General features: G+C 40.6%; 1 protein-coding gene across 1 annotated transcript; it reads right to left on the bottom strand.

Annotated features, from left to right (window-relative positions):
- Positions 1-1,021: 1,021 nt before the first annotated feature.
- Positions 1,022-25,861, bottom strand: LOC147609193 (uncharacterized). Its single transcript, XM_086787658.1, has 3 exons — positions 25,367-25,861; positions 25,158-25,270; positions 1,022-1,087 (listed from the first exon to the last, which is right to left on the bottom strand). The coding sequence occupies exons 1-3, from the start codon at positions 25,737-25,739 to the stop codon at positions 1,022-1,024; spliced, it is 552 nt and encodes a 183-aa protein (XP_086643784.1). The 5' UTR covers positions 25,740-25,861.

The following is a 25,861-nucleotide window of genomic DNA, read 5'->3' as shown; positions in this document are numbered from 1 at the left end:
AAAGAGGGAAAAATTGAATGACAAGCACTTAATGGATCGTTTCCTCTTGGGGTTGCACAATCCAAGACCACACGACCACATGTTGGTCAAGGACCCCTCCACCTTTGATCAGGCCTGCAAATGGGTGATATTTCTCGATGACAACATGCGAGAAAGTTATTCCACGCAATTAGCCGCCACGCCACATTAACAACCGAAAGCTCATTTGTAACATTACCTTCCTCTCCTCCCGGGCCCCAAGTCTTACTGGTGGCACTACCCCAAACTAACTACACACATAGAGTGCCACCACGAACTTCTCCGCCGGTACTAATCTTTCCATTCCAACCGTTGCCTCTCTAGGAAAATCCTATTACTCATGAAGATTCAAACTAGGTCCATTGCTAAACCTGTGGAGCCCACCCACTCTGTCATCCCTAAGGCACCCCAACACATCATCTCCCTTTGTCGGTGCTTGACATGGACCCTAAACCACTTGTGCACACTATAGGTGCACCCACAGGGAAACCATCTCTTCTGTGTTTCCTCTGCCACCAAGGACCCTATAGAGTGGTTGAATGCCCTCAAAAGAAATGCCTGCCCATGACACCACAATGTCATGGATATGGAATTGACCATTACTACAAGAATTACCCTTTGTTATTAGTTTCTCACTCCTCCACAGTGGAAGGCATGCCATCCCTCAATGTGTTGAGCATTCAACATGGAAAGATTTTGACTGTCTCGTTGAATGTCATCACACGGTTACAAGAAAAGCTCAAGAAGGCCTCATCCCAAAAGAAACAATGCTCTAAGCACGATGGCCATAGAGAAGATTGGGTTAGCATCCACATTGGCTCCAGCAGCAAAGACCACATTATCCTTGTTCGGGAGCAATGATCGTGCCAAACTGCCACTTCCCCTTGCAACCCAAAAAAAGCTCACCAAATGGAAAAAAAGGTTAGCCACATATCCCAATTCCATCCTTGAGAAGCAACGTCTTTAGGAAGACCAAGCACCAATAGAGCAATACCATGCTCAACTAGAGCTGACGCCCATTTTTTTCACCTTTGACCGTGCCTGAGTGCGCACCATCCTCCCATTGAACCTGAACTCTCACACTTAAGGCAGGAGCCCTCACAAAAGCTCAAGGCTAAGGATCCATTTGCCAACATGATGTTGACAAATGATGATTTTTTCCCTCATGCACCTCCTCATCCTCCACCCAATGCCTATTCCACAAACGGCCAAGCCCAAATCTCATGTTTACATCGAACAACTTGATGAGAACAGTGACATAGATTTTGACAACAACTCACGAGGTCTGCGCACCAAATTTGATAAAGTGTTTTACCCTCCTACAACAATCAAATCTCAACCTCCACACATGTCAAATAAGAACCAAATTGAACTTCCACATACTATTTCTGGTCCACCCTATGATCAAGGCCTCGCTCTCAAGAAGCTCCTACTCATCAACATGACCTAGCTGGCCTCTCTGCCTTTCTTTCCTCCCAAATCCAAATGCCCATTGGAACCTTGTTAAAAGGTAGTCCAAATTTATAGAATGATCTTCGTGATTGGATGGAACACAAACTACAGGCTTCTATGAGGAGGATGCTACCTCAGATTTGTAAGATTCCTCCTCAGCCTAAATAATGAAAAAGATTTTATCCCAATCCCTTGTAATCATTTCCTATTTCATAATACATGAAAATATTATTTTTCCTTGTTTTTGCCTAGAGAGAAAAAAAATCTAGAGAGAGGTAATTCAATATTCAGATAATTTTAGATATAAAAATTCTCCTAATATCTAAAATATATTTCTCTGAAACAGAAGTTCAAAATAAATTCTCCAAGGTACATTAGGAATCAATTAAAAATGATAAATGGGACCTTAGCCTAAGGGTCTGGAATTTTAGAAATTTCTAGGATTATGGTCAAATTAAGGTTCCTATATAGGGGCCAATAGGATTAATCCAAGTGTTGGGATGAGATAAATCCAATGAATAAAAGAAAATACCCAAAAATGAGTAAATGCTCACATAAGATGAAGAGTTGACTGAGTACAAGGTTTATCAGTTAAAAATTAAGAGATATTACTAAAAAATGAGATATTTTGGAGAAATAATGATTTTTTGACACCTTGGTAAGAAGAGGGAGACCTTTGAGGTAGGCGCCTCCTTCACATGTGTGGAAGGGTTTTTAATTCAAAAAAATTATGATATTTTTATCTCTCCTCTCTCTTGGATCAAACTCGATCCAAAGGGAACCCAAACTGGTCCAAATCTTGTCCAAATTCAGTCAAATTCTAGAACCTAGTTGGACTCAGTTCGTGGCCTCCCTCACCTATAAATAGATTCTCATTCTTTTGTATTCTCATATGTAGCTATACCATGCCAGTATTATATTAAAATAATCATACCTTCTATTATCCCTTTAAAAATCCTCTACTTTTGGGGAGCTTGGAGCTTCTCTCTCTCTTCAACAACTCTTGGAGCTCTCTTCTCCACTTGCTAAACCAATTAATTGGTTGGGGACTTCACTTCTAGAAAAAGAAGCAAGCTAATCCTTGGGTAAGAATGAATTTTATGGTTTTTTGTTAATATTATCAAATGACTTCTCTTCTCAACCCCTCTCAAGCTTGAGAAGTTTTTTAATTGCTTGTTTTAAATTCAAATCAAGCTTTCCCTAAGAATTTTAATGTGTAATCAAGAAAAAGTTAATCTTTATGCTTAATTAGAGTGCTTTCTTATGTATATCTCTCTCTCAAAAAGAATAGTCATTCCTATGGCTAATTCTTTAGCAAAAGAATGCTTCTCATTGATAAATTCTTAATTCAAAATCAAACTCTAAGCTTGTTAAGCTAGAGAATAAGAAAATGGTATTTTCATGCTTTTATGTTAACAAAATAATGGTTAATTCTTTTAGATTATTTATAAGTAGTTAAAAACTACTTTAATTGATTCTAAATGGGAAAGAGATAACCCTATCAATTTGGGAAAAGAGGAATAATGGAAATAGCTTAATCTAGTAGAATAATCATAATTAAGTTTATGATTATAATTAAAATTATGATTCAAATTCATAGTTTAGATTTAAGTTTAAGAATAGATCTTCTATCATATTTGCATTACAATGCTTTATTCTTTTAAGGAAAAATTAAAAATTATCAGTAATAGTAGCGAAGCTATGGTAAATTTTTTTAAAAATAATACATATCTTATTTTTATGCATAATGCTAAAAGAGGACTTCCTACCATATTCTAGGATTGGACATCATATGCAAAAAGAATGATTTTCATCATATTCATGTGAAATAAGTTTTTAGTATTTATGCATAAATATTTAATTAAAAAAAAGAGAAGTTTTTGGAAAATTTATTTTTATATATGCAAAAAGAGGAATTCCCATGATAATTCCAAGTAATTAAATCATAAAAGAGAAATTTTTGGTATATTTAAAATAATAGATATTTTTATTTAATTTTAAAAAAGAGAAATTTTAGATAAATCTATTTTATGCATAAGAAATTTTTAAATGGTAAAAGAGGAATTCCCATGACATTTGGAATTCAATCATTTAAATGCAAAAAGAGAGATTTTAAGCATATTCAAAAAATGTATATTTGTATTTAATTTAAAAGAAGATTTTTTATGATATTTTAAGTAGAGAAAGGTTTAAATTAAATTTTGGTGACAAAAGAGAAATTTTTACCATAATTCTACCTGGAAACTTAGGGTTGATAATTAAATTGGTAGAAAGAATATTCTTAGATATTTTAGGTGGATAAATCACTAAACTGATATTTACTCAAAATTAGATTAAGGAAGAAGATTATTTTTATAAAAACTCGATATTCTCATATAGAACCAGTTCTTAATCTATTACACAGAATGAAATTCATAAAGTTGGAATTTTCCTTATGGTTAGAGTTCAGTAGATTTTTATCTGAAGAAAATCCTTAGGAATCAAAGTCAGAAGTAAACCAAATAATTTTGGTTAGACCACGTCTGAGAGGGGCGGCCAGTAAACTACTTGCGTATCTCTTGAATTTGAATCAAGCAAAAACCTTGTGACCAATTCCAATTCTTGACATAAAGAATAGACTACTATTGAATAAGCATAGTAGCCAAAATCACCAAGAATCTAGTTGGAAATTTAGATTACCCTGATGAGAGATCAATGATTCTCATTAAGAAAAATCTGGATTAAGGGAAAAGGGTTTTGTGGAACCAATCTCGAACCGGGAATTCTACTTGCATAAAATCTCTGTTTTCTTTTAAAGGACTGTTTTACGCCAGAATGATGGAGGAAGCATTTGGTATGTGTTTAACTAAGGAGAGACTCATTTGCAAAGTTGTTTGGCGGGAGTCGTCGAGGGGGACGTCGCTCGCGGCAAAACCTGCTAAGGTCTTGACCAGCCTCGGTATAGTTAAAATGGTGTGCTTTCAGTGCGATGGGCGAGGACCGATGAAGCGGTCCCTGAGTGAAGTGCTAAGACACCTAAGTAGGATCCTAGACGGTTCTGACTAGGTGATGCACGAGCTTGCGGTTGCTAGGACACCCATGCGTATGTCAAGGAAGATACAAATGAATTGAAAAGAATTACTTTTGTGAAATAATGAAAATTGATATTGGATCTCGTTGGTTGACCAGATGGTCTTAACGGAGAGTCCGGATGATATATTTTGTAAATAATGGACTCAATATTTTGGAGGATTATGATCAGTAATACTATGATTTCATGGAAAGATTGTTTCAAAGATAGTCGAATCTATTATAATGGCAATTTCATATTGGGTGTGTAAGTGGTATTCCTACCTTAAATTTTTCTTGAAGTATCGGGGGGCCTAGGAACACTTTTCCTCGGTTCCCGGGCAAAACATAGCCAAATTTTCATAAAGGAATCCCACCAATACAGTGGTTGGGCAGTTGGCTAACCCATGGGCCGAGAAATTCCTGCGATACAAATAGTTTTGATTAAGTTACGTTAGTTAGATTAAGTAGTAGAAGACCCTTGTTTTGTGGGAGGGAATCAGCGGAGACGGCTGTGCCTCGCTCTATAAAAGAGGAAAAAAGTGGTGATTCTTTGAACCAAGTACAAGTCTCTTCTTTGATCTGACCATGTGACTTTTGGGTTCGATCGGATCAGTTTGGTTAGTTAAGACTTTGACTCGTTAGATAATTCTCATGTTAGATGATTTTCCTGGTGGAATCGCTCGTGCCTTCCGGGCGAGGGAAGTTTTTGCAAGTTTGGTTTTGGAGAAACCACCGAGCTAGTCTCTTGTCCGGGTATCCGTGGGGGTGAGACTCCGAGTGTGGATCCCTGCCCCGCGTGAGAGGCAGACAACTGCTTCTACCTGCCAAGGCCCTTGGAGGGGGCATCGCGGAGGGGGCGAGGCTGTCTCACAGCCAGAGCTTTGTTGAAAACTAATAAGGAAAAATAAATTCTTATTAGAAATTTATAATAAAAACTCAGAAAGAGCATTTACATATTGTATTTTTATTCCTTAAGCTTCATTAATGAAGATTTTTAATCAAAGAATTTGGTTTTATAGATGGAAGTTCCACACTTATTCGGTATTCTCGATCTCACCCAGTCATCACAAGATATGACTGCTTTCACCTTCGAGCATCTCATCTCTTCCACTACAAAACTTGAACGAGCCAAGCCAGACTCGCAAGCCATTTTGACATTTATATTTCCCAGACCCAACGGAGAGACTGCAGCATAAGTGGTTTGCAGGAGGACAGTATGTCTAGGCCTCTTGCGACCAGTGTTGCATGATGCTAAGGTTTAAAAAAATCCGAGTAACAGATCTTGGTCAAGAATACCAAGGTATCTTGCGACCAGTGCTGCATGATGCTAAGGTTTAAATCAAAATAAAAATTTAATAATGTATCATTTTTGGCAGAATCATGAGACAAGGGAATCATGGTTGACAGCCAGATGAGGAAGAGCTTGATCCCCCGACGTTCGCAAGGCTCTTCATAGAACTCAGCCAAGAACCTTCTCAAAGGTTGACAGCCAGATGAGGAAGAGCTTGAACCCTCGACGTTCGCAAGGCTCTTCATAGAACTCAGCCAAGACCCTTCTCAAAGGTGAAGGGGAGAACTTGGGCGAGGCTGTGGAGAAATGGGTTGAAGCCATGGAGGAATATTTTGATGTCACTGGATACAACGAGAGGAGAAAAATGGCTCTCGCTAGGCTAAAGATTGTGGAAACAGCCAGGGTGGCATGGAGAAACCATTGCGACACCAACCATCTGGATAGGAATACCCAGTCCTGGAATGATCTCAAAGCCTATCTAAGGAAGAGATTTTGTCCCCCCGAATTTTTAGAAACCAAGATGAATGAACTCTTAGAGCTAAACCAAGGGAGCAAAACTATTGAAGAATATCATCAGGCATTTGCTCTTCTCCTCAAGTACTCACCACCGTTAGACGAAGAGCAACTTATGGCCAGGTTCTTTCGGGGAATGAATGAACCTTTAGACACCTTGGTCAAGAATGCCAAGCCAGTTTCCATGGCTGAAGCTGTAAGAATGGCAAAGGACTTTGCCAAAGCCTTCATCGTTAAAGTCCCGCCAAAGCTAGCTCCCTCATCCTTCAAGAGATTCCAGACACCAGAAAGTTCTTCCAACCTTCCTCCTCCAAAGTGACACCAAGGTCCCAACTAGAATTTGGAGTCAAGAAGTTTCAAGAATGAAGGAATACCTTTTCCTCGAAGCTCTTTCTCAAGAACTCCGGCTCTTTCAAGAATGCAGAGGGAAGAGCTTCGAAGTGAGAATAGGAGCTTTGGATGTCAGGGGTTTGGGCACCAGCTCCTCAAGGATTGCCCATCTCCTTCTATGGGCCAAGGAAGCCAGGGTCCCAGAGTTCAGAGACAGACTGCTTCGTATCAGTTCAATCAGGGTCCCCCGCGCCACAATCAGGGAAACCTTAGAAGAGTGCCAGCTCAGCCTGTAGCCTCCATGCAAAGTAGTCTCCGAACCCCCTCCTAGAATTAGGAAAACCAAAGAGAGATAGTTCCACCTCAGACTGCAGCAGCTAGAGCCGTCACTATAGCTGAGGAAGTGGAGGAAGAAAAAGGACAGATCTATGCCGCAATTGAGCATCAAGGGAATAATCATCAATTTTCAGTCCTCCAGACTCCAGCAGAGTACTAGGGTAAGCAATTCAAGCTTTTGATTGATTCAAGCAGTACTCATTCTTTTATTTCCCTAGGATGTCTGCGTAAGTTAGTCCTAAATCAAAAATCAGCACAAGAAGTGGTACGAGGGTAAAATTGTAATATACATTAGGGTTTGCTCATGTGTGTGTGTCTCCTCCCCCTCTACCGTTCTTTCAACATGGTATCAGAGTCTTGTGTTGTTTATTAGGGTTTATGAGTGAGTGAAGAGAAGAGGGAGAAGAAGCTGTGAAGAGAAGCTGTGAAGCTTGCCATTGGAGCTGTGAAGCTTGGAGCACACCAAATACTATCAGATCTGAGAGCTTGGCCTACCGGGTAAGGTCTTCTAAACATCCTTGTGCGGATTGCAGGTGATACAGGCAAAAACAAAGCAAAATAGAGCAAATCAAAGCAAAGAGAAATTCTGGTTTTTGAAGCTTTCCATTAAAGCTTGGGAACATTGATGTATGGTGGAAATACATGTAAATCTGGTAAAAGACATATGTATTTGACAAAGAGGGATGTATTGGCAACCCATATGCAAGCCTTGAACAAAATTTGGAGCAATTTACATGCATTTGATTGAGTGAAATTACTGGTTTTTTTGAGCTCTCACAAAACAGAGAAGAGGAAGCCCAAATTTGAAGCATTTGGAGTGTGATTTTGACTAAAATCCAACCATTGGTGGATTGCACATGTACCTAGGTGTCTTGGGGACTTATTACTATCATCAATTGACAACACAAACCTTCCCAAATCCCCTAAATGCAGGCGGCGCAGACTGCAACAGAGAAACAGAGCACATTTTGATCTTTTTGGCTATGAGGAGGTCGATTATTACTCGGTTGCTTGATACATTTCAAGTTTTCTTTAGCAATTGGATGCTTTATACTTTGGAGAGGAGGGCTATGTGATTTGTTTGGTCAATTATGCCTAATTGTGCTGGGAATGAGCTGATTAAAACAGGCTGTCCACTGGTTGCAGAGAAACAGAGCATTTTTAATCGAGCAATTAATCCTTGGTCTTTTACAATTGGACAAATTCCTCTTACATGGAGTTGATGGACACTAATGCTAAGCTAATGAATGCTTGGTTGCTCAATTTGGACAAATATTGAAGAAATTAGAGCAAATTTTCTACTGGTTTTTATGGTTTTTTTGGTTTTTCCAAAAACAGAGAAAGGGGTTTTCAAAAATTGATATGTACACATGTCACATGGTGTTGATACTCAACATTGAGGTTGATTAGGTGTCAATGCAAGTTGCCCATACTTGATTGCACCATTACATTGTGATTTGGAGCCTTGGAAGGCGTGTCAATTCAGGGTCTCCCGCACTGAGTGAGTCAGTTCATCTTGGATGATTACAGGTTGATTTTCTACATCAAATTTGGAGTTTGTTGGCTACCTTGGAGTATCTGGAACATTCTTTGGAGTGTGGTTGAGATGAGGAAGGCTCATTTACATATTTGAAGTGTGCGGAAGGTGTATGCATTGAGCAAACATGTCGGACAATCCAGTTCAGATTGTTGGTGAAAAGCTGGATAGGAAGAACTTCCAGGCATGGAAGTACAGGATAAAGAGTTTCTTGAAAGGGAAAGGATTTTGGAATCTCATTACAGGTGCTGATGAGCCTGAGCCTGAGCTACCTCGACAACCTACACAGCAGCAGCTTATTGCTCATAAGCAATGGTCAGAGAGAGCATTCAAAGTGCTGCATTATTTGTCTATATGTATTTCTGATGCTATGCTCATACACATACAGGATGCTGAGAATCCCAAAGATGCATGGGATACTTTGGTCAAGATGTTTGATACAGATACGAGTGCTTGTAAGTCTCAATTGCGACAGCAGATACACAATGTGAAAAGGAATAAAAGGAGCATACATGATTATGTGCAAGAAATCAAGAAGTTTGCAGATGCATTGGCCACAATAAATGCCCCCATGCCTGATGATGATTTGGTGGATATTACCTTGCGTGGTCTTGGCAAGGAATACAAATCATTTGATACATCTATCTCAGTGAGGAGTACAGGTTTACCCGACTTCGATGAGTTGGTTTCCCTCTTGCTGGTTGAGGAAATCAAACTCAGTGATTCATTTTTGGATGCATCTACTAGCCATGATGATGGCAGAAATCACGCTTTCTACTCGCAGAGAGGCTTTAGAGGCAGGGGGAGATTTGCATCACGTGGACGTGGTGGTAATGGTCGTGGATGGCAAGATAGGCCTCCATAACAGAATTTTCAGCCTTCATATGGTGCTCGAGGTGGTCGTGGATATGCACCTCAGAGAGGCAGAGGTAACCCCCGTGGAAGAGGACGTTGGCAAGGCCAACAAAATTCAATGCAAGATGTGGAATGCCATTATTGTGGCAAATATGGTCATATGGCGAGAGATTGTTTCCACAACAGAATGATTTGAGAGGGGGAAGAGCACAACGTGGTGGTCATTATGGTGGAAACTATGCACAACATGGTGGTAACTATGCATCAAGTAGCAATGATGGAACTGCAAATCATTTGTTTGCCATGAAGCATGTTGTGGGTTCTATGACAACAAATGCTGAGAATGATGATACATGGTATATGGACTCAGGAGCATCAAACCATATGACATGTCATGGTATATGGACTCAGGAGCATCAAACCATATGACATGTCATGGAGAATGGTTTGAGCATATGAAGCCTATGGATGTAAAAGGCTATGTGGAAACAGGTGATGATACCCAGCATGTCATTACACATGTTGGGGAAGTGTACCATTGGTTATGCACAATGGTCAGACAAAGTCTATGTCAGATGTGCTGTATGTGCCTTCGATCACTAAAAGCTTGGCCTCAGCAGTTGGTCAAATGGTGGAACAGGGATTACAGGTTCGTTTCAACGAGCATGGTTGCTTCGTTGAGGACTTCAAACATGGATGTAGAGTGATTGCTAAAGGCAAGAAAGAAGGCAGATTGTTTAAGCTGGATGCTGGAATTCCTGAGCTAAAATCAGCCATGTTCTCCAAAAGTAAAAATGTGGTACAGGACATTGATATGTGGCATAAGAGGATTGGACATGTCAATATACAGAGATTAAAGAACAAACAAGAGGCATTGTCAATGGATTGCCTAGGTTCAAATATGATGGACATATGCATGTTTGTGAAGCCTGTCAGTTTGGAAAGCAGGCAAGGTTGAGGTTTCCTAGAGAAGGAAATATGAGTAACAGGCCACTTGAGATCGTACATAGTGATGTATGGGGTCCTGCACAAAACCCATCTATCAAAGGCAGTTTATACTATGTTACATTCATAGATGATTTTAGCAGGATGATATGGATATACTTTCTCAAAGAGAAGAGTGAAGTGTTGGAAAAGTTCATGGATTTCAAAGCTTTTGCAGAAAAGCAATATGGCTGTTGGATTAAATGTCTGAGGAGGACAGATGGAGGTGGTGAATACACCTCAAAAGCTTTTGAGCATTTCTTGAGGAAGCATGGAATAAGAAGACAGTTGACTTGCAGGTATACACCTCAGCAGAATGGTGTGGCTGTGAGAGAAAGAATAGAGTTATATGTGAAGTGGCAAGGGCGATGATCAATGAAAAGAGCATGCCAGATTACTATTGGGCAGAAGCATGTGCTACTGCAGTGTATATATTGAACAAAACACCTACAGCAGCCATTCATGGAAGCACGCCAGAGATGCGGCTCACAGGTTACAGGCCAGACATTGGACATCTTAAAGTTTTTGGATGCATAGCTTATGTACATGTGCCTGATGAAAGAAGAAGGAAGTTGGATCCTAAAGCAGAGAAATGTGTATTTGTTAGATATGCACAGGATCGAAAGGCATACAAATGTTATAATCCACAAACTAGACAAGTGGTCATCTCACGAGATGTGGTGTTTGATGAGCTTGCTAGTTGGTACAAAGCAAAAGATGAGGGAGTCATTGAGTCACTTGAGGCTGATGTGCTTGTGAACTTGCCACAAGCAAGTTCTAGTTCTACTACTATGTCTGGGCCAGCAGCAGGCAGAAGCTGAGAGTAGCAGTGTACGTCCATGGTCAGGACGTTTGAGGCATGAGAGTGTGAGCACTGGAGTAGTGCTATGGATAAAGGCAAAAAGAAAGTCGAAGGAATTGGAATCATAGGTTATGAGTCATCTAGTTCTGAGAGTTTGGATGAGGAGCTTGGCATACCTGTTTTACGCACACCTGGTGCGAGGCAGGATAGATATGTGCCACCACATGCTAGAGTTACAGGTGTACAGAGTGACCCACATGCATTGCGGAGATCACAAAGAGTCAGATATACTGTTGACAGATTGACATATAGAGATTTTGCTATTGACTATGCATATATGACATCTATGGTGAAGCATGTGGAACCTACATGCTATACAGAGGCTATTGGAGAGCATGTATGGGAGAAAGCAATGGATGTAGAGATGGATGCATTGGTCCATAATGATACATGCGACTTGGTTGCATTACCAAAGGATAAGAATGTTATTGGATGTAAATGGGTTTACAAAGTGAAGTGCAAATCTGATGGTTCTATTGAGAGACATAAAGCAAGATTGGTAGCAAAGGGTTATGCACAGACCCAAGGTTTGGATTATGATGAGACGTTTAGTCCAGTGGCTAAGATGGGCATAGTGAGAACAGTCATTGCTATGGCTGCAGCTAATGGCTGGGAAATGCATCAGATGGATGTCAAGAATGCATTTCTGAATGGAGATCTACAAGAGGAAGTGTACATGGCACAGCCAGAAGGGTATATACACCCTAGATATCCCACTCACGTATGCAGATTGAAAAAGGCATTGTATGGTTTAAAGCAAGCACCTCGTGCTTGGAGTGATAAGATGAGCAGATATCTTATCTCACTTGGTTTTCAGATTTCTACAGCAGATTCTTCACTCTATGTGAAGAAGATAGAGCATGGGATTGTTTTACTAGTCATCTATGTGGATGATTTGATTATCACAGGTGATCATGGTGCAGATGTGATGCATGTTAAGAAAGCTTTGAGTGGGCAATTTAACATGAAAGATCTTGGTGAGTTGAGATACTTCCTTGGAATTGAAGTGGTAAAAGATCATGCAGGTACATGGTTAGTACAGCGCCAATATGCATTGGATATGTTGGCAAAGTATGGCATGACAGGGTGTAAGCCTATGAGTACACCTTTGGAGCAAAATGTGAAGTTGCAGGCTGATTATGGCGAGGAATTGGATGATCCTTCTATGTACAGGAAGATGGTTGGTAGTCTCATATACATGACTATCACACGCCCGGATTTGAGTTATGCTGTGGGGCTAGTCAGCCAGTTTATGCAGAGCCCCAGGAAACCACATTTGGATGCAGTGAGACGCATCATGAGATATGTGAAGACCACAGCACATTATGGTTTATTTTATGAGAGTGGTAAAAGCTTGGACATACATGGCTACACAGATGCTGATTGGGCAGGTAGCACATATGATGACAGGAGGTCTACTAGTGGATATGCTTTTACACTTGGAAGTGCTGTGGTGAGTTGGAGTAGCAAAAAGCAACCTACAGTTGCTTTATCTAGTACAGAGGCTGAGTACAGGGGTGTAGCCATTGCTACTTGTGAGGCTATATGGTTAAAGAGTCCCTTGGTAGATTTATGTGAGCCTATTGATGGCAAAGTTGTCATTCATTGTGACGACATGAGCAGTATACAGTTGGCAAAGAATCCAATGTTTCATGCGAGGACCAAACACATAGAGGTCCATTATCACTTTGTCAGAGAAAAGGTGCTGAATGGTATAGTTGATCTTCACTATGTGAAGACTGATGAGCAGGTGGCAGACATCTTTACGAAGCCACTTAGCAGGGAGAAGTTTGAGTACTTCCGGACTATGTTGGGAGTACATGGGATGAGCTTGAGGGGGAGTGTTGAGAGTCTTGATATCCCAAGCTCATCTACATCGTCATCGGCAGTACATCATGAGCTTGAGAGGGGCTGTTGAGATTCAAGCTCGATGTCAGTGTGAGCCAGTTATGCTATGTGCTGGTAGATTAGGTAGGAACATGTGTGAGACATAAATGATCGCGTGTCCAGCTGGTCATAGTGTGTGGACATTAGCTAGGGTTAGTAGAGTGTGGACACAACTCATTGTGTGTTGTGTGGATTATGGATTATGGCATTATGCTTTGTGTGAGAGTGGACATGGCTTCCCTCTATGGTTAGGGTTTGCAATATACATTAGGGTTTGCTCCTGTGTGTGTGTCTCCTCCCCCTCTACTGTTCTTTCAACAAGGATGAGGTAGAGGTTGTGGACATGGTCAAGGTGGTGGCCGAACAAGTAATCAGAATTATGGTCAGTAATAGCCCAACAGTCCCAGGATTGACAAGAACAACATATAGGTGGAAGAGGCCAGTTTAGAGGCAGGGGGAGTCAACGAGGTTGTGGTAATTAACAAAGGCAGCATAATGATACATGAGGCTATTTTTATTGTGGTAAGCCTGGGCATGTGCAGGTAGATTGCTATAAGAAGCAGAGTGACATGTGAAATGGAAAAGTGCAGCAAAACAACATGCATCCTCTAGAAGAAATAATGAGGATAATGAGAGGTTGTTTGTTATGCAACATGTGGTTAATGCTGTGTCTAGAAATGATGTAGTAGCATGTAAGGATGATGTATGGTATGTTGATTCAAGTGCTTTGAACCATATGACAAGTCATGGTGAGTGGTTCAAGGAAATGAAGAGTCTTGAAAGACTAGGTTTTGTTGAAACAGGGGATGACACTACTCATTTGATTGCCCATGTTGGAGATGTGCCATTGTCTATGCAGGATGGTAAAGTGAAGTACCTTGTAGATGTACTTCATGTTTTGAACATTACAAAGAATCTGGTTTTTGTTAGCCAGATGATTGAGCAGGGTTTGCAAGTTTGGTTTAACCCTGATGGTTGTAATATATAGAAGAATTTAAAGATAAGTGCAAGTTGGTTGCAAAAGGCAACATAGTAGGTAACATGTTTACATTGAATGTGAATATACCTGAAATGAGTGCTGCAATGTTTGCAAATGGTTCAAGATTTGTTGTAGAAGATACATACATTTGGCATAAGAGAATTGGGCATGTCAATGTGCAAAGAATGAAGTCTATGTAGACTAAAGAAATTGTGACAGGGCTACCTAAGTTTAAAGTTAAAGGTATGCAGAAAGTTTGTGAAGCATGTCAATTCGGAAAGCAAACAAAACATGTATTTTCAGATGACAGAAATGTGAGCAGGAATGTACTAGATGTTGTGCATTTAGATGTATGGGGTCCTGCAAAGACTATGTCTATGGGTGGCTATAGGTACTACGTAACATTCATTGATGACCACGAGGAAAGTGTGGGTGTACTTCATGAAGGAGAAGAGTGAAGTGTTCACTCATTTTTAGAATTTCGGAGTTATGGCTAAAAAACAGACAAGAAAGCATGTGAAGCGCCGAAGGTCAGATGGAGGGGGAGAATACTTCTCTAATGAGTTCTCTGAATTCTTGCGAAAGAATGGCATTCAGAGACAATCAAGATGAAGGATTTGGGAGAATTACGCTACTTTTTGGGAATTGAGATCACAGAGACAGTATTCATTGGATATGTTGTCCAATTATGGGATGGATTATTGTAAGCCAATCTCGATGCCATTAGATCAAAATGGCAAGCTTAGTGCGGATGTAGGTTATGTGTTGAAGGATCCCACTATGTATAGGAAGATTGTGGGAAGTTTGATCTTTGTCACGATCAGTAGGCCAGATTTGAGCTACACTATTGGCTTAGAGATCCAGCTTATGCAGGTTCCCGCAAAACACATCTTGATAGTGTGCGACACACACTTTGGTATTTGAGGGCCACTATTAATTATGCATTGTTTTATGCAACAGGTGTACCATTGGAGCTATATGGGTACACAAAGGCAAATTGGGTAGGTGCATCTTAGACAAGAGATCTACCAATGGATTTATGTTTTCATTGGGGAGTACTGCTGTGACATGGAGTGTTGAGATATTGAGCTCATCTAGTGAGGCGATGGACACTGATTGCCTGGGGGATAGGCCCCACACTTACACCACTGGCATGGTTGGTGAGATCATGGGTGATATGCGGCTAGTGGGATGACAGCAGGTTGTGTGACGGCCATTCTAGAGACTGGTATAGTTATAGCACCAGCTCATTTAGTTGGGTTCACACTATAGAGAACCCTAGTATGTATTTGGTTGAGTACCTTTTCATATTGTGTGTACTCTTATCCTTGTATATTGTGTGTTGAGTGTTGTGTGAAGAAGAAGATTTTCAGCCTCTCACCTTGTGTGTTCTCTTTTAGAGTTTTGTGAGTGTGTGTGTGCGTGTGTGCTTGCAAGAGCTCAAGCTCTCTTCTCCCTTACATCTTTTCATGGTATCAAAGCTTGGTTTATGCTAAGGGCTGAGCTGCAAGCAAGAGAAGCATAGGAAGCGGTACGAGGGCAAGAGCTTCAACTACTCTTCCCTATTTGTGTTGGCGACTACACCCTTGTCGGGAGCTCTACGAGAGGCACCAGCAAACGATCTTTGATTGAGGAGCTTTCTTCGCGGGAGTAAAGCTATAGGAAAATTTTTCGTGCCAAAAACGCGTTTCGGGCTCATTAGGACCTCTGTTTTTTAGAAAGGAGGCAATTTCGAGCACTACGGGTAAGTCATCGATTCTATGCAGCAAAAATCTATTTTAAGAGCTGCAGGAAGACAGATTGGTTGTGCAGACATTGTGTATGCTGCAAGGAGGTCAACAATTGCCATTGGGTGTATGTATGCACATTGAGGTCACTGGTTGTGACATTTGAGTGTAGTACAGTACCGCTGTAGAAAATACAGCAGTTTGTGTAGGACAAACCAGAGTGCTGTTTCTGGTAAATTTGGGTGTCTGGCAAGATGTCAAATGATGGCATAAACTAGATTGTTGCTGAGAAGCTTGATAAGAACAAGTTCCATACTTGGAGGTTTAGGTTGACAAATTTCTTAATGGGAAAGGGTTACTGGACATAGAAGGTGAGCATGAAGAGGCACCGGCGCGGAGATACACTGGAGATCAATCTGTAGATGTCAGATTACAGGACACCATGATTGGGCACATACAAGATGCCAAGTCCCCCAAGGAGGCGTGGGACACCTTGGTAAAACTCTATGAAACGAATACCAAGGCATGAAAGATACAGTTGAAGAATGAACTTCATACTATGAAGAAAAAGAGTTGGTCTATGAATGACTATGCTTTGAAGATCAAGGGTAATGTGGAATCCCTTACATCTATTGGTGTTTCAGTAGATGATGATGATAAGGTGGAAGTCTCTCTACGTGGTCTCGGGCCACAATACAAGGCATTCAAGATGTCTATTCAGACTCGGGAAAACATTCCCAATTTCACAGATTTGGTGTTTATGTTGATTATAGAAGAGAAGAGCTTGGGTGAAGACCAACAGTCTTCACAAAACAAAAACAGTTCAGAGCAAGAGGCCTTCTACACAAGTTCAAGAAGAGGACGAGGTAGAGGAGACTATGGACGCGATCGAATAGGTAATTAGAATTATGGCCAGCAATAGCAACAACAACAACAACAACAACAGTCCCAGAATTCACAACAACAACAACAACACGTAGGTGGAAGAGGCCAATTCAGAGGCAGGGGGAGTCAAAAAGGTCATGGAAATTGGCAAAGGCAGTATAATGATACACATGGATGCTTTTATTGTGGTAAGCCTCGACATGTGTGCAGGCAGATTGTTATAAGAAGCAGGCTAACATGCAAAATGGGAAATTACAGCAAACCAACTATGCATCCTCGAGCAAAAACAATGAGGATAATGAAAGGTTGTTTGTTATGCAGCATATTGTTAATGCCATGTCTGAAAATGTTGAAGTAGTAAATAAAGATGATGTATGGTACATTGATTCAGGTGCTTCGAACCACATGACAATGCATGAGGAGTGGTTCAAGGAGATGAAAAACCTTAAAAGACCAGGTTTTGTGGAAATAGGGGATGACACTGCTCATCCAATTGGCCATGTTGGAGATGTGCCATTGTTTATGCAGGTTGGCAAAGTGAAGTACCTTGCACAGATGTACTTCATGTTCCGAACATAACAAAGAATCTAGTTTCAGTTGGCCAGATGATTGAGCAGGGTTTGTAGGTTCGGTTTAACCATGATGGTTGTTATGTTGAAGACTTTAAAGACAAGTGCAGGTTGGTTGCAAAAGGCAACAGAGTGGGCAAAATATTTACATTGAATGTAAACATGCCTGAAGTGAGTGCTGCGATGTTTGCAAATGGTTCAAGAATTGTTATAGACACATACATTTGGCATAAAAGAATTGGACATATGAATGTGTAGAGAATGAAGTCTATGCAGACTAAAGGAATTGTGACAGGGCTGCCAAAGTTTAAAGTTGAAGGTATGCAAAAAATATGTGAAACATGCCAATTTGGAAAGCAAACAAAGCATGTATTTCCACGTGATAGAAATGTGAGCAGAAATGCACTAGATGTTGTTCATTCAGATGTATGGGGTCCTACGAAGACCATGTCTATGGGAGGCTGCAGGTATTATGTGACATTTATTGATGACCATACAAGGAAAGTGTGGGTATACTTCATGAAGGAGAAGGGTGAGGTGTTCACTCATTTTCAGAATTTCAGAGTTATGGTTGAAAAGCAAACAGGGAAATATGTAAAGTGCCTAAGGTCAGATGGAGGGGGAGAGTACTTCTCCAATGAGTTCTCTGAATTTTTGAAGAAGAATGGTATTCGGAGACAGTTTACATGCAGATACACTCTGCAGTAAAATGGAGTTGCTGAGCGGAAAAACAGGCACATTGCTGAGACTGCGCAAGCATTGATGGGAGAGAAGAATATGCCGCATAGCTATTGGGCTGCTGAGGCTGTTTCTACAGTAGTTTACATCATGAACATGACTCCAACTGTAGCCATACATGATGTAACTCCAGAGGAGAGGTTTACTCATCGCTCTCGCAGAAAACCTGATTTGTCTCATATGAAAGTCTTTGGATGCATTGCATATGTGCATGTGCCAGATGAGCTGAGAACTAAACTGGATCCAAAAGCTGAAAAATGTGTGTTTATTGGATATTCCCTTGAGCAAAAGGGATATAGGTGTTATAACCCTACTACACGTGAGTTGAGGGTAAGCAGGGATGTTGTTTTTGATGAGATGAGCAGCTGGTATGCTCTGTTGAAAAAGAAGGTGTTGGGGCTGATGTGAGTGGAAGTGTGGTTGCACAGAATGCAAGTCAGCAACAATCACAGTCTTTGAGTGGACCAGGAGAGTCCTCATCTAGTGGTTCAGTTGTTGATAGACCATGGAGTGGCAGGCTGCGTCATAATACCAGTCTTGCAAATGTGATTAGTACATCACATAAAGGTAAAGAGAAAGTGGTTGAGCCCCTTAGTATGCCTGACATTTCTGTAGGGCATTCTCATGTTGATGGAGAGTCTAGTGGCTCAGAGATGAGCCTTGATGAGGATCTTGGGATACCAGCTATGAGAACACTTGGTGTAAAGAAGGCTATGGAAGCCATGAATGCAAAGCTGCAAAGATTTGGGAGAGTGAAGAATTCTATGCAGAGGTTTACCTATGATGGTTATGTGGCACATCACTATGCATACATGGCAAAAGTTGTACAGGTTGTAGAGCCCACATGCATTGATGAGGCTGTTGGAAATGTGTGTTGGGAGAAAGCTATGGATGAGGAGATGGATGCACTATATAGGAATGAGACTTGGGATTTAGTGCAATTGCCTGAAGGCAAGAAAGCCATTGGATGCAAGTGGGTGTACAAAATAAGTACATAACAGTGATGGAAGCATAAGTAGGTCCAATGGCTTTCTTGCCTGAAGGCAAGAAAGCCATTGGATGCAAGTGGGTGTACAAAATAAGTACATAACAGTGATGGAAGCATAAGTAGGTCCAATGGCTTTCTTGCCTGAAGGCAAGAAAGTCATTGGATGCAAGTGGGTGTACAAAGTAAAACATAACAGTGATGGAAGCATAAGTAGGTACAAGGCTAGATTGGTAGGCAAAGGATATGCACACACATATGGCATTGATTATGAGGAAACTTTCAGCCTAGTTGCCAAGATGGCAACAGTGAGAGTTGTGATAGCAGTGGGGCTGCATCAAAGCAATGGTCTTTACATCAAATGGATGTAAAGAATGCATTCTTGCATGGGGATTTGTAGGAAGAGGTATATATGTTGCATGGGGATTTGTAGGAAGAGGTATATATGTTGCAGCCACCTGGTTATGAGGATGTGAGTCATCCCTCGAGCATGTTTGCAGGTTGAAGAAAGCCTTGTATGGTTTAAAACAAGCACCAAGAGCATGGTCTGACAAGATTTTTGAATATCTTGTCACTATTGGCTTTCATGTACCAATGCAGATTTCTCGTTGTATGTGAGACATAGTGATAGAGGGGTTGTGCTTGTTGTCATCTATGTGGATGACCTGATGTGGGTTGTGCTTGTTGTCATCTATGTGGATGACCTGATCATTACGGGGGACCATGATGCAGAGATCTTTGATGTAAAGATCTTGCTTAGACAAAAGTTTGAGATGAAGGATCTAGGGGAGCTCAGATATTTCTTGGGCATTGAGGTGATTAGTAGGTCACCACATGGTATTGGATTACTGCAGAGACATGTTGAAAGAACGGTAGAGGAAGAGGAGACACACACACAGGAGCAAACCCTAATGTATATTGCAAACCCTAACCATAGAGGGAAGCCATCTCCCTTCTCACACAAAGCATAATGCCATAATCCATAATACACACAACACTCTATGAGTTGTGTCCACACTCCTCCACACACTATGACCAGCTGGACACGCGGTCTTACACATGTTCCTACCTAACATGCCAGCACATAGCATAGCTGGCTCATACCACTGACATCGAGCTTGAATCTCAACAGCCCCTCTCAAGCTCATGATGTACTGCCGATGAAGATGTAGATGAGCTTGGGATATCAAAGCTCTCAACACTCCCCCTCTCAAGCTCATCCCATGTACTCCCAACATAGTATGGAAGTACTCAAACTTCTCCCTGCTAAGTGGCTTTGTAAAGATGTCTGCCACCTGCTCAGTCTTCCAATACTGTAGATCAACTGTTCCATCCATCACCTTCTCTCTAACAAAGTGATAATGGACCTCTATGTGTTTGGTCCTCGCGTGAAATACTGGATTCTTTGCCAACTATATACTGCTCATGTTGTCACAATGAATGACAACTTTGCCATCAATAGGCTCACACAAATCTGTCAAGAGACTCTTTAACCATATAGCTTCACAAGTAGCAACGGCTGCACCCCTGTATTCAGCCTCTGTAGTACTAGATAAAGCAACTGTAGGTTGCTTCTTGCTACTCCAACTCACCACAGCACTTCCAAGTGTAAAAGCATAACCACTAGTAGACCTCCTGTCATATGAGCTACCTGCCCACTCAGCATCTGTGTAGCCATGTATATCCAAGCTTTTACCACTCTCATAAAGTAGACCATAATGTGCAGTGGTCTTCACATATCTCATAATGCGTCTCACTGCATCCAAATGTGATTTTTTGGGCTCTGCATAAACTGGCTTACTAGCCCCACATCATAACTCAAATCCGGGCGTGTGATAGTCATGTAAATGAGACTACCAACCATCTTTCTGTACATAAATGGATCATCCAATTCCTCGCCATAATCAGCCCGCAACTTCACGTTCTGCTCCAAAGGTGTACTCATAGGCTTACACTCTGTCATGCCATACTTTGCCAACATATCCAATGCATATTGGCGCTGTACTAACCATGTACCTCCATGATCTTTGACCACTTCAATTCCAAGGAAGTATCTCAACTCACCAAGATCTTTCATGTCAAATTGCCCACTCAAAGCTTTCTTGACATGCATCACATCTCCACCATGATCACCTGTGATAATCAAGTCATCCATATAGATGACGAGTAAAACAATCCCATGCTCTGTCTTCTTCACATAGAGTGAAGAATCTGCTGTAGAAATCTGAAAACCAAGTGAGATAAGATATCTACTCATCTTATCACTCCAAGCACGAGGTGCTTGTTTCAAACCATATAATGCCTTTTTAAATTTGCATACATGAGTGGGATATCTTGGGTGTACATACCCTTCTGGCTGTGCCATATACACTTCCTCCTATAGGTCTCCATTTAGAAATGCATTTTTGACATCCATCTAATGCATTTCCCAACCATTAGCTGTAGCCATAGTAATGACTGCTCTCACTGTGCCCATCTTAGCCACTGGACTAAAGGTTTCATCATAGGCCAAACCTTGGGTCTGTGCATAACCCTTTGCTACCAATCTTGCTTTATGTCTCTCAATAGAACCATCAGATTTGCACTTCACTTTGTAAACCCATTTACAGCCAATAACATTCTTGTCCTTAGGTAATGCAACCAAATCCCATGTATCATTATGGACCAATGCGTCCATCTCAACATCCATTGCTTTCTCCCAAACATGCTTTCCAACAGCTTCTGTATAACATGTAGGTTCCACATGCTTCACCATAGATGTCATATATGCATAGTGCATAGCAAAATCTCGATATGTCAATCTGTCAACTGGATATCTGACTCTCTGGGATCTCCGCAATGCATGCGGGTCACTCTGTACACCTGTAACTCTAGCATGTGGTGGCACATATCTATCATGTCTAGCACTAAGTGTGCATAAAACAGGTATGCCAAGCTCCTCATCCAAACTCTTTGAACTAGATGACTCATAACCTATAATTCCAATTCCTTCGACTTTCTTCTTTCCTTTATCCATAGCACTGCTCCCAGTGCTCACACTCTCATGCCTTAAACGTCCTGACCATGGACGTACAGTGCTACTCTCAGCTTCTACCTGCTAGCCCAGACATATTAGTAGAACTAGAACTTGCTTGTGGCAAGTTTACAGTGACACCCTCATCCCTTTGCTTTGTACCAACTAGCAAGCTCATCAAACACCACATCTCGTGAGATGACCACTTGTCTAGTTTGTGGATTATAACATTTGTATGCCTTTCGATCCTGTGCATATCCAACAAATACACATTTCTCTACCTTAGGATCCAACTTCCTGCTTCTTTCATCAGGCACATGTACATAAGCTATGCATCCAAAAACTTTGAGGTGTCTAATGTCTGGCCTATAACCTGTAAGCCGCATCTCTAGCATGCTTCCATGAATGGCTACTGTAGGTGTTTTGTTCAGTATATACACTGCAGTAGCACATGCTTCTGCCCCCAATAGTGATCTGGCATGCTCTTTTCATTGAGCATCGCCCTAGCCACTTCACATCCTGACTCTATTCTTTCTCTCAGCCACACCATTTTGCTGAGGTGTATACCTGCAAGTCAATTGTCTTCTTATTCCATGCTTCCTCAAGAAATGCTCAAAAGACTTTGAGGTGTATTCACCACCTCCATCTGTCCTCAAAAATTAATCCAACAGCCATATTGCTTTTCTGCAAAAGCTTTGAAATCCATGAACTTTTCCAACACTTCACTCTTCTCTCTGAGAAAGTATATCCATGTCATCCTACTGAAATCATTAATGAATGTAACATAGTATAAACTGCCTTTGATAGATGGGTTTTGTGCAGGACCCCATACATCACTGTGTACTATCTCAAGTGGCCTGCTACTCATATTTCCTTCTCTAGGAAACCTCAACCTTGCCTGCTTTCCAAACTGACAGGCTTCACAAACATGCATATTTCCATCATATTTGAATCTAGGCAATCCATTGACAATGCCTCTTGTCTGCATGTTCTTTAATCTTTGTATATTGACATGTCCAATCCTCTTATGCCACATATCAATGTCTTGTACCACATTCCTGCTTTTAGAGAACATGGCTGATTTTAGCTCAGGAATTCCAGCATCCAGCTTAAACAATCTGCCTTCTTTCTTGCCTTTAGCAATGACTCTACATCCATGTTTGAAGTCCTCAACGAAGCAACCATGCTCGTTGAAACGAACCTGTAATCCCTGTTCCACCATTTGACCAACTGAGGCCAAGCTTTTTGTGATAGAAGGCACGTACAATACATCAGACATAGATTTTGTTTGACCATTGTGCATAACCAATGGTACACTTCCAACATGTGTAATGGCATGCTGAGTATTATCTCCTGTTTCCACATAGCCTTTCACTTCCATAGGCTTCAAACATCCAGCCATTTGAAAGTACAACTAAACCATCAAAAATACAACCCATTTTTGAAAATGCTAAAATATCTCAAAAAACACTAATTTTTAAACTAAAAAGAGTACGAGCTCCTAAAAAGCTAAAAAAAAACTGTTAAAAAGTGCAAGTTTTACACTTCAATACTTTGAAAGATGATAGAGCTGCTCATAAAATCACACATTTTTTGAGAAAAAAATACTCAATTTGCAATAAAATAATAATGTCCACAAAATTGGTTACAATGAGAGGTCTTATGCCTCTCGTGTTAAATCTTTGACTTTCTCCAGAAGAATTTTTTTGGTTTGTTCTCGTAGATGACCCGACTTTTTCAAGGTAAAACCATAAACAAGAACTTCCACATCCTCCATGCTTAGGCTATCCACGCGACGTTGACTACGATTTGCTTTCTTTCCCTTTTTATTTACTCGAATCATCTCTGGATAATATTTTCCTGATAATGCATCATCTCCATTGACCTTGTACCAGTGGACCTCAATTGAGCTTACTTTTCCATTTTCCTCAAGGACTTTAAGTACCTTTGCCAACCAAAAAGGACATCCGCTTTCATCATCTGTTGCTAACACTGCAATCATTGCACCTACAGTGAGCTCCTCAATATTTCCTTCCCACATTTCCTTCTCTTGCAGTCGTCGTTGACTAGTCCTTCTAGCACCAACATACGCTTCGCGAGTCTCCCCATGCACCAATGTTTGCAATTCTTCAGGCAATTCTGTTTGTTGATTTGGCATTTGAATATTATCATCACGGTCTTCAAGTTCTTGTACTCTCCAAAGAAAGGGCTCCAGATTTATCAGTGATCTTGAGTTGCTTTGAACTTCCTCAATCAAGATTTCTTGCTCATGAAAAAATGTATTCCACCATCCAAGTGAGCAAGCTAGAAAATACACATGTGCTGATTGTATGGTCTCTTTAATTTCTATCAAACATTGCTGATAATTGATGGCTCGCTTTTCTTTTTGAGCTTTTGCTGCTTCAATGCTTGATGCCAAAAGCATTTTTGCTGCCTGAAGAATTTGTCGTTCTGGGACACTGAGTAAAAACTTCAAACCATCCTGAGGATGCCATGCCTCTGAGTTAGAGTACTTCTTACACCACAAACGTGTTTCAGCTTCTTTTTCTTTTATTTTGAATTGATGTTGGAAACTATGGTCATTAAGCTGAGCGAATGCAGGGCTTGCAAAATCTCCACCTGTTGCAAACTCTCTAAAATCATAGGTGCCTTTCAAAACATGAATTTTTGGCGTAGGATCATAAGCTTCTTTAAGAATTATGCACACCTCTGGAAGGTCAAATGCACTTTTCTTAGCAAGTTTGACTGAAAACCTACTAAACATCTGATCAATTTGATCATGAGTGTGACCCACCAACAAAAATCCAAGTTTGACCTTTTTGAAAACTTTCTGTTGCACCAACATACTCAAATAAGCAAGCACTATTTGATTTTTGTTTTCCCTTGCCGTATTATCTAGCTGCACATAAAGTGTGCTAGGTAATTCTCCTTGCCATTCACTTACTATTTTCTGAATTATGGTGATGGTCAAGTTAGGGTCGTTGTGTAAATTTGGAAAGTTTATAAAAACTTTTGACGTCATGATGCCATTAAAGATGAGGGCTCCAACAACGTGTAGTTGTATGAAATTCTCTTCCTTCAAATTCTTTGGAGCACGCATAAAATGGGGTATCAATGTCTTCTTTTGATCCATTCCATCTATGACTATTCCCAAATACATTTCTTTCTGCTCAAGGCACTTCTTTCGATGCTTTGCTAGCTTTTGACGCTCTGTACTTTGTTGTTCTCGATGAGCTTTAAGTGCTTGTAGAATAGGACCTGAAAACTCAAAACAATGTAAAGCTAGTTTAAATTATACCACTTGGAATTCTCATTCATAAATTAAAACGTACAAAAAACACAAATCAAACATACCTTTTTCTTCAAATGTCTTTGCAACATCTCTTTTGGCTTTGAGCTCTGCACAAATTTGACAAATCCCCATTCTAGTTTTCTTGGGAATTTTCACATCAGCAAAATATTGTTTCCAAACTCTAAGAAATGAAGTAAATGAAAGAGATGACATGTTTCTTCCTTTCAACGTTTCCACGTAGAGGTTGTAAACTTCTCCCTTTGTAAAATTATCAGGCAAATGGGTGAATTTTGAATTTGGCATGCGCTCACCATTGTAAGTGACAAATCGTTCCATCCAGCTCTTGAGAAAACACAGCTGAGGAGTCTCACGTGTACTAAATGAGTACCGTGAATCTTCTTCCACCCGTTGCAACTGCTTTAAGATCTTTTGCATCCGCTGATTGCTTAAACAAAACACTTGAAAAAAACACTTTCGACACACAATCGTGCCAGAAACTGTATATTTTATCTTCTCTCCAGACCTTAATAAAAAACCATGTAATGCTGTATTTTGTT

The sequence above is a fragment of the Cibotium barometz genome, chromosome 51 (assembly GCF_041138505.1).
Source record: "Cibotium barometz isolate CiBa-2024 chromosome 51, ASM4113850v1, whole genome shotgun sequence".
Taxonomy (NCBI): domain Eukaryota; kingdom Viridiplantae; phylum Streptophyta; class Polypodiopsida; order Cyatheales; family Cibotiaceae; genus Cibotium; species Cibotium barometz.
Note: the sequence above shows the minus strand (reverse complement) of the source record. Positions and strands in the feature narration are given on the sequence as shown.

Bases quoted from the DNA above. Each gene is read 5' to 3' on its own strand.
- LOC147609193 (XM_086787658.1), bottom strand. From the start codon at position 25,739: ATGCAAAAGATCTTAAAGCAGTTGCAACGGGTGGAAGAAGATTCACGG. The intron at 25,271-25,366 runs GTATGTTTGATT...TTGAGTTTTCAG, and splicing joins AAAGACATTTGAAGAAAAAG to GTCCTATTCTACAAGCACTT. The intron at 1,088-25,157 runs GTCATAGATGGA...GTGAGAGTTCAG, and splicing joins AAGAAATGTATTTGGGAATA to GTTCAATGGGAGGATGGTGC.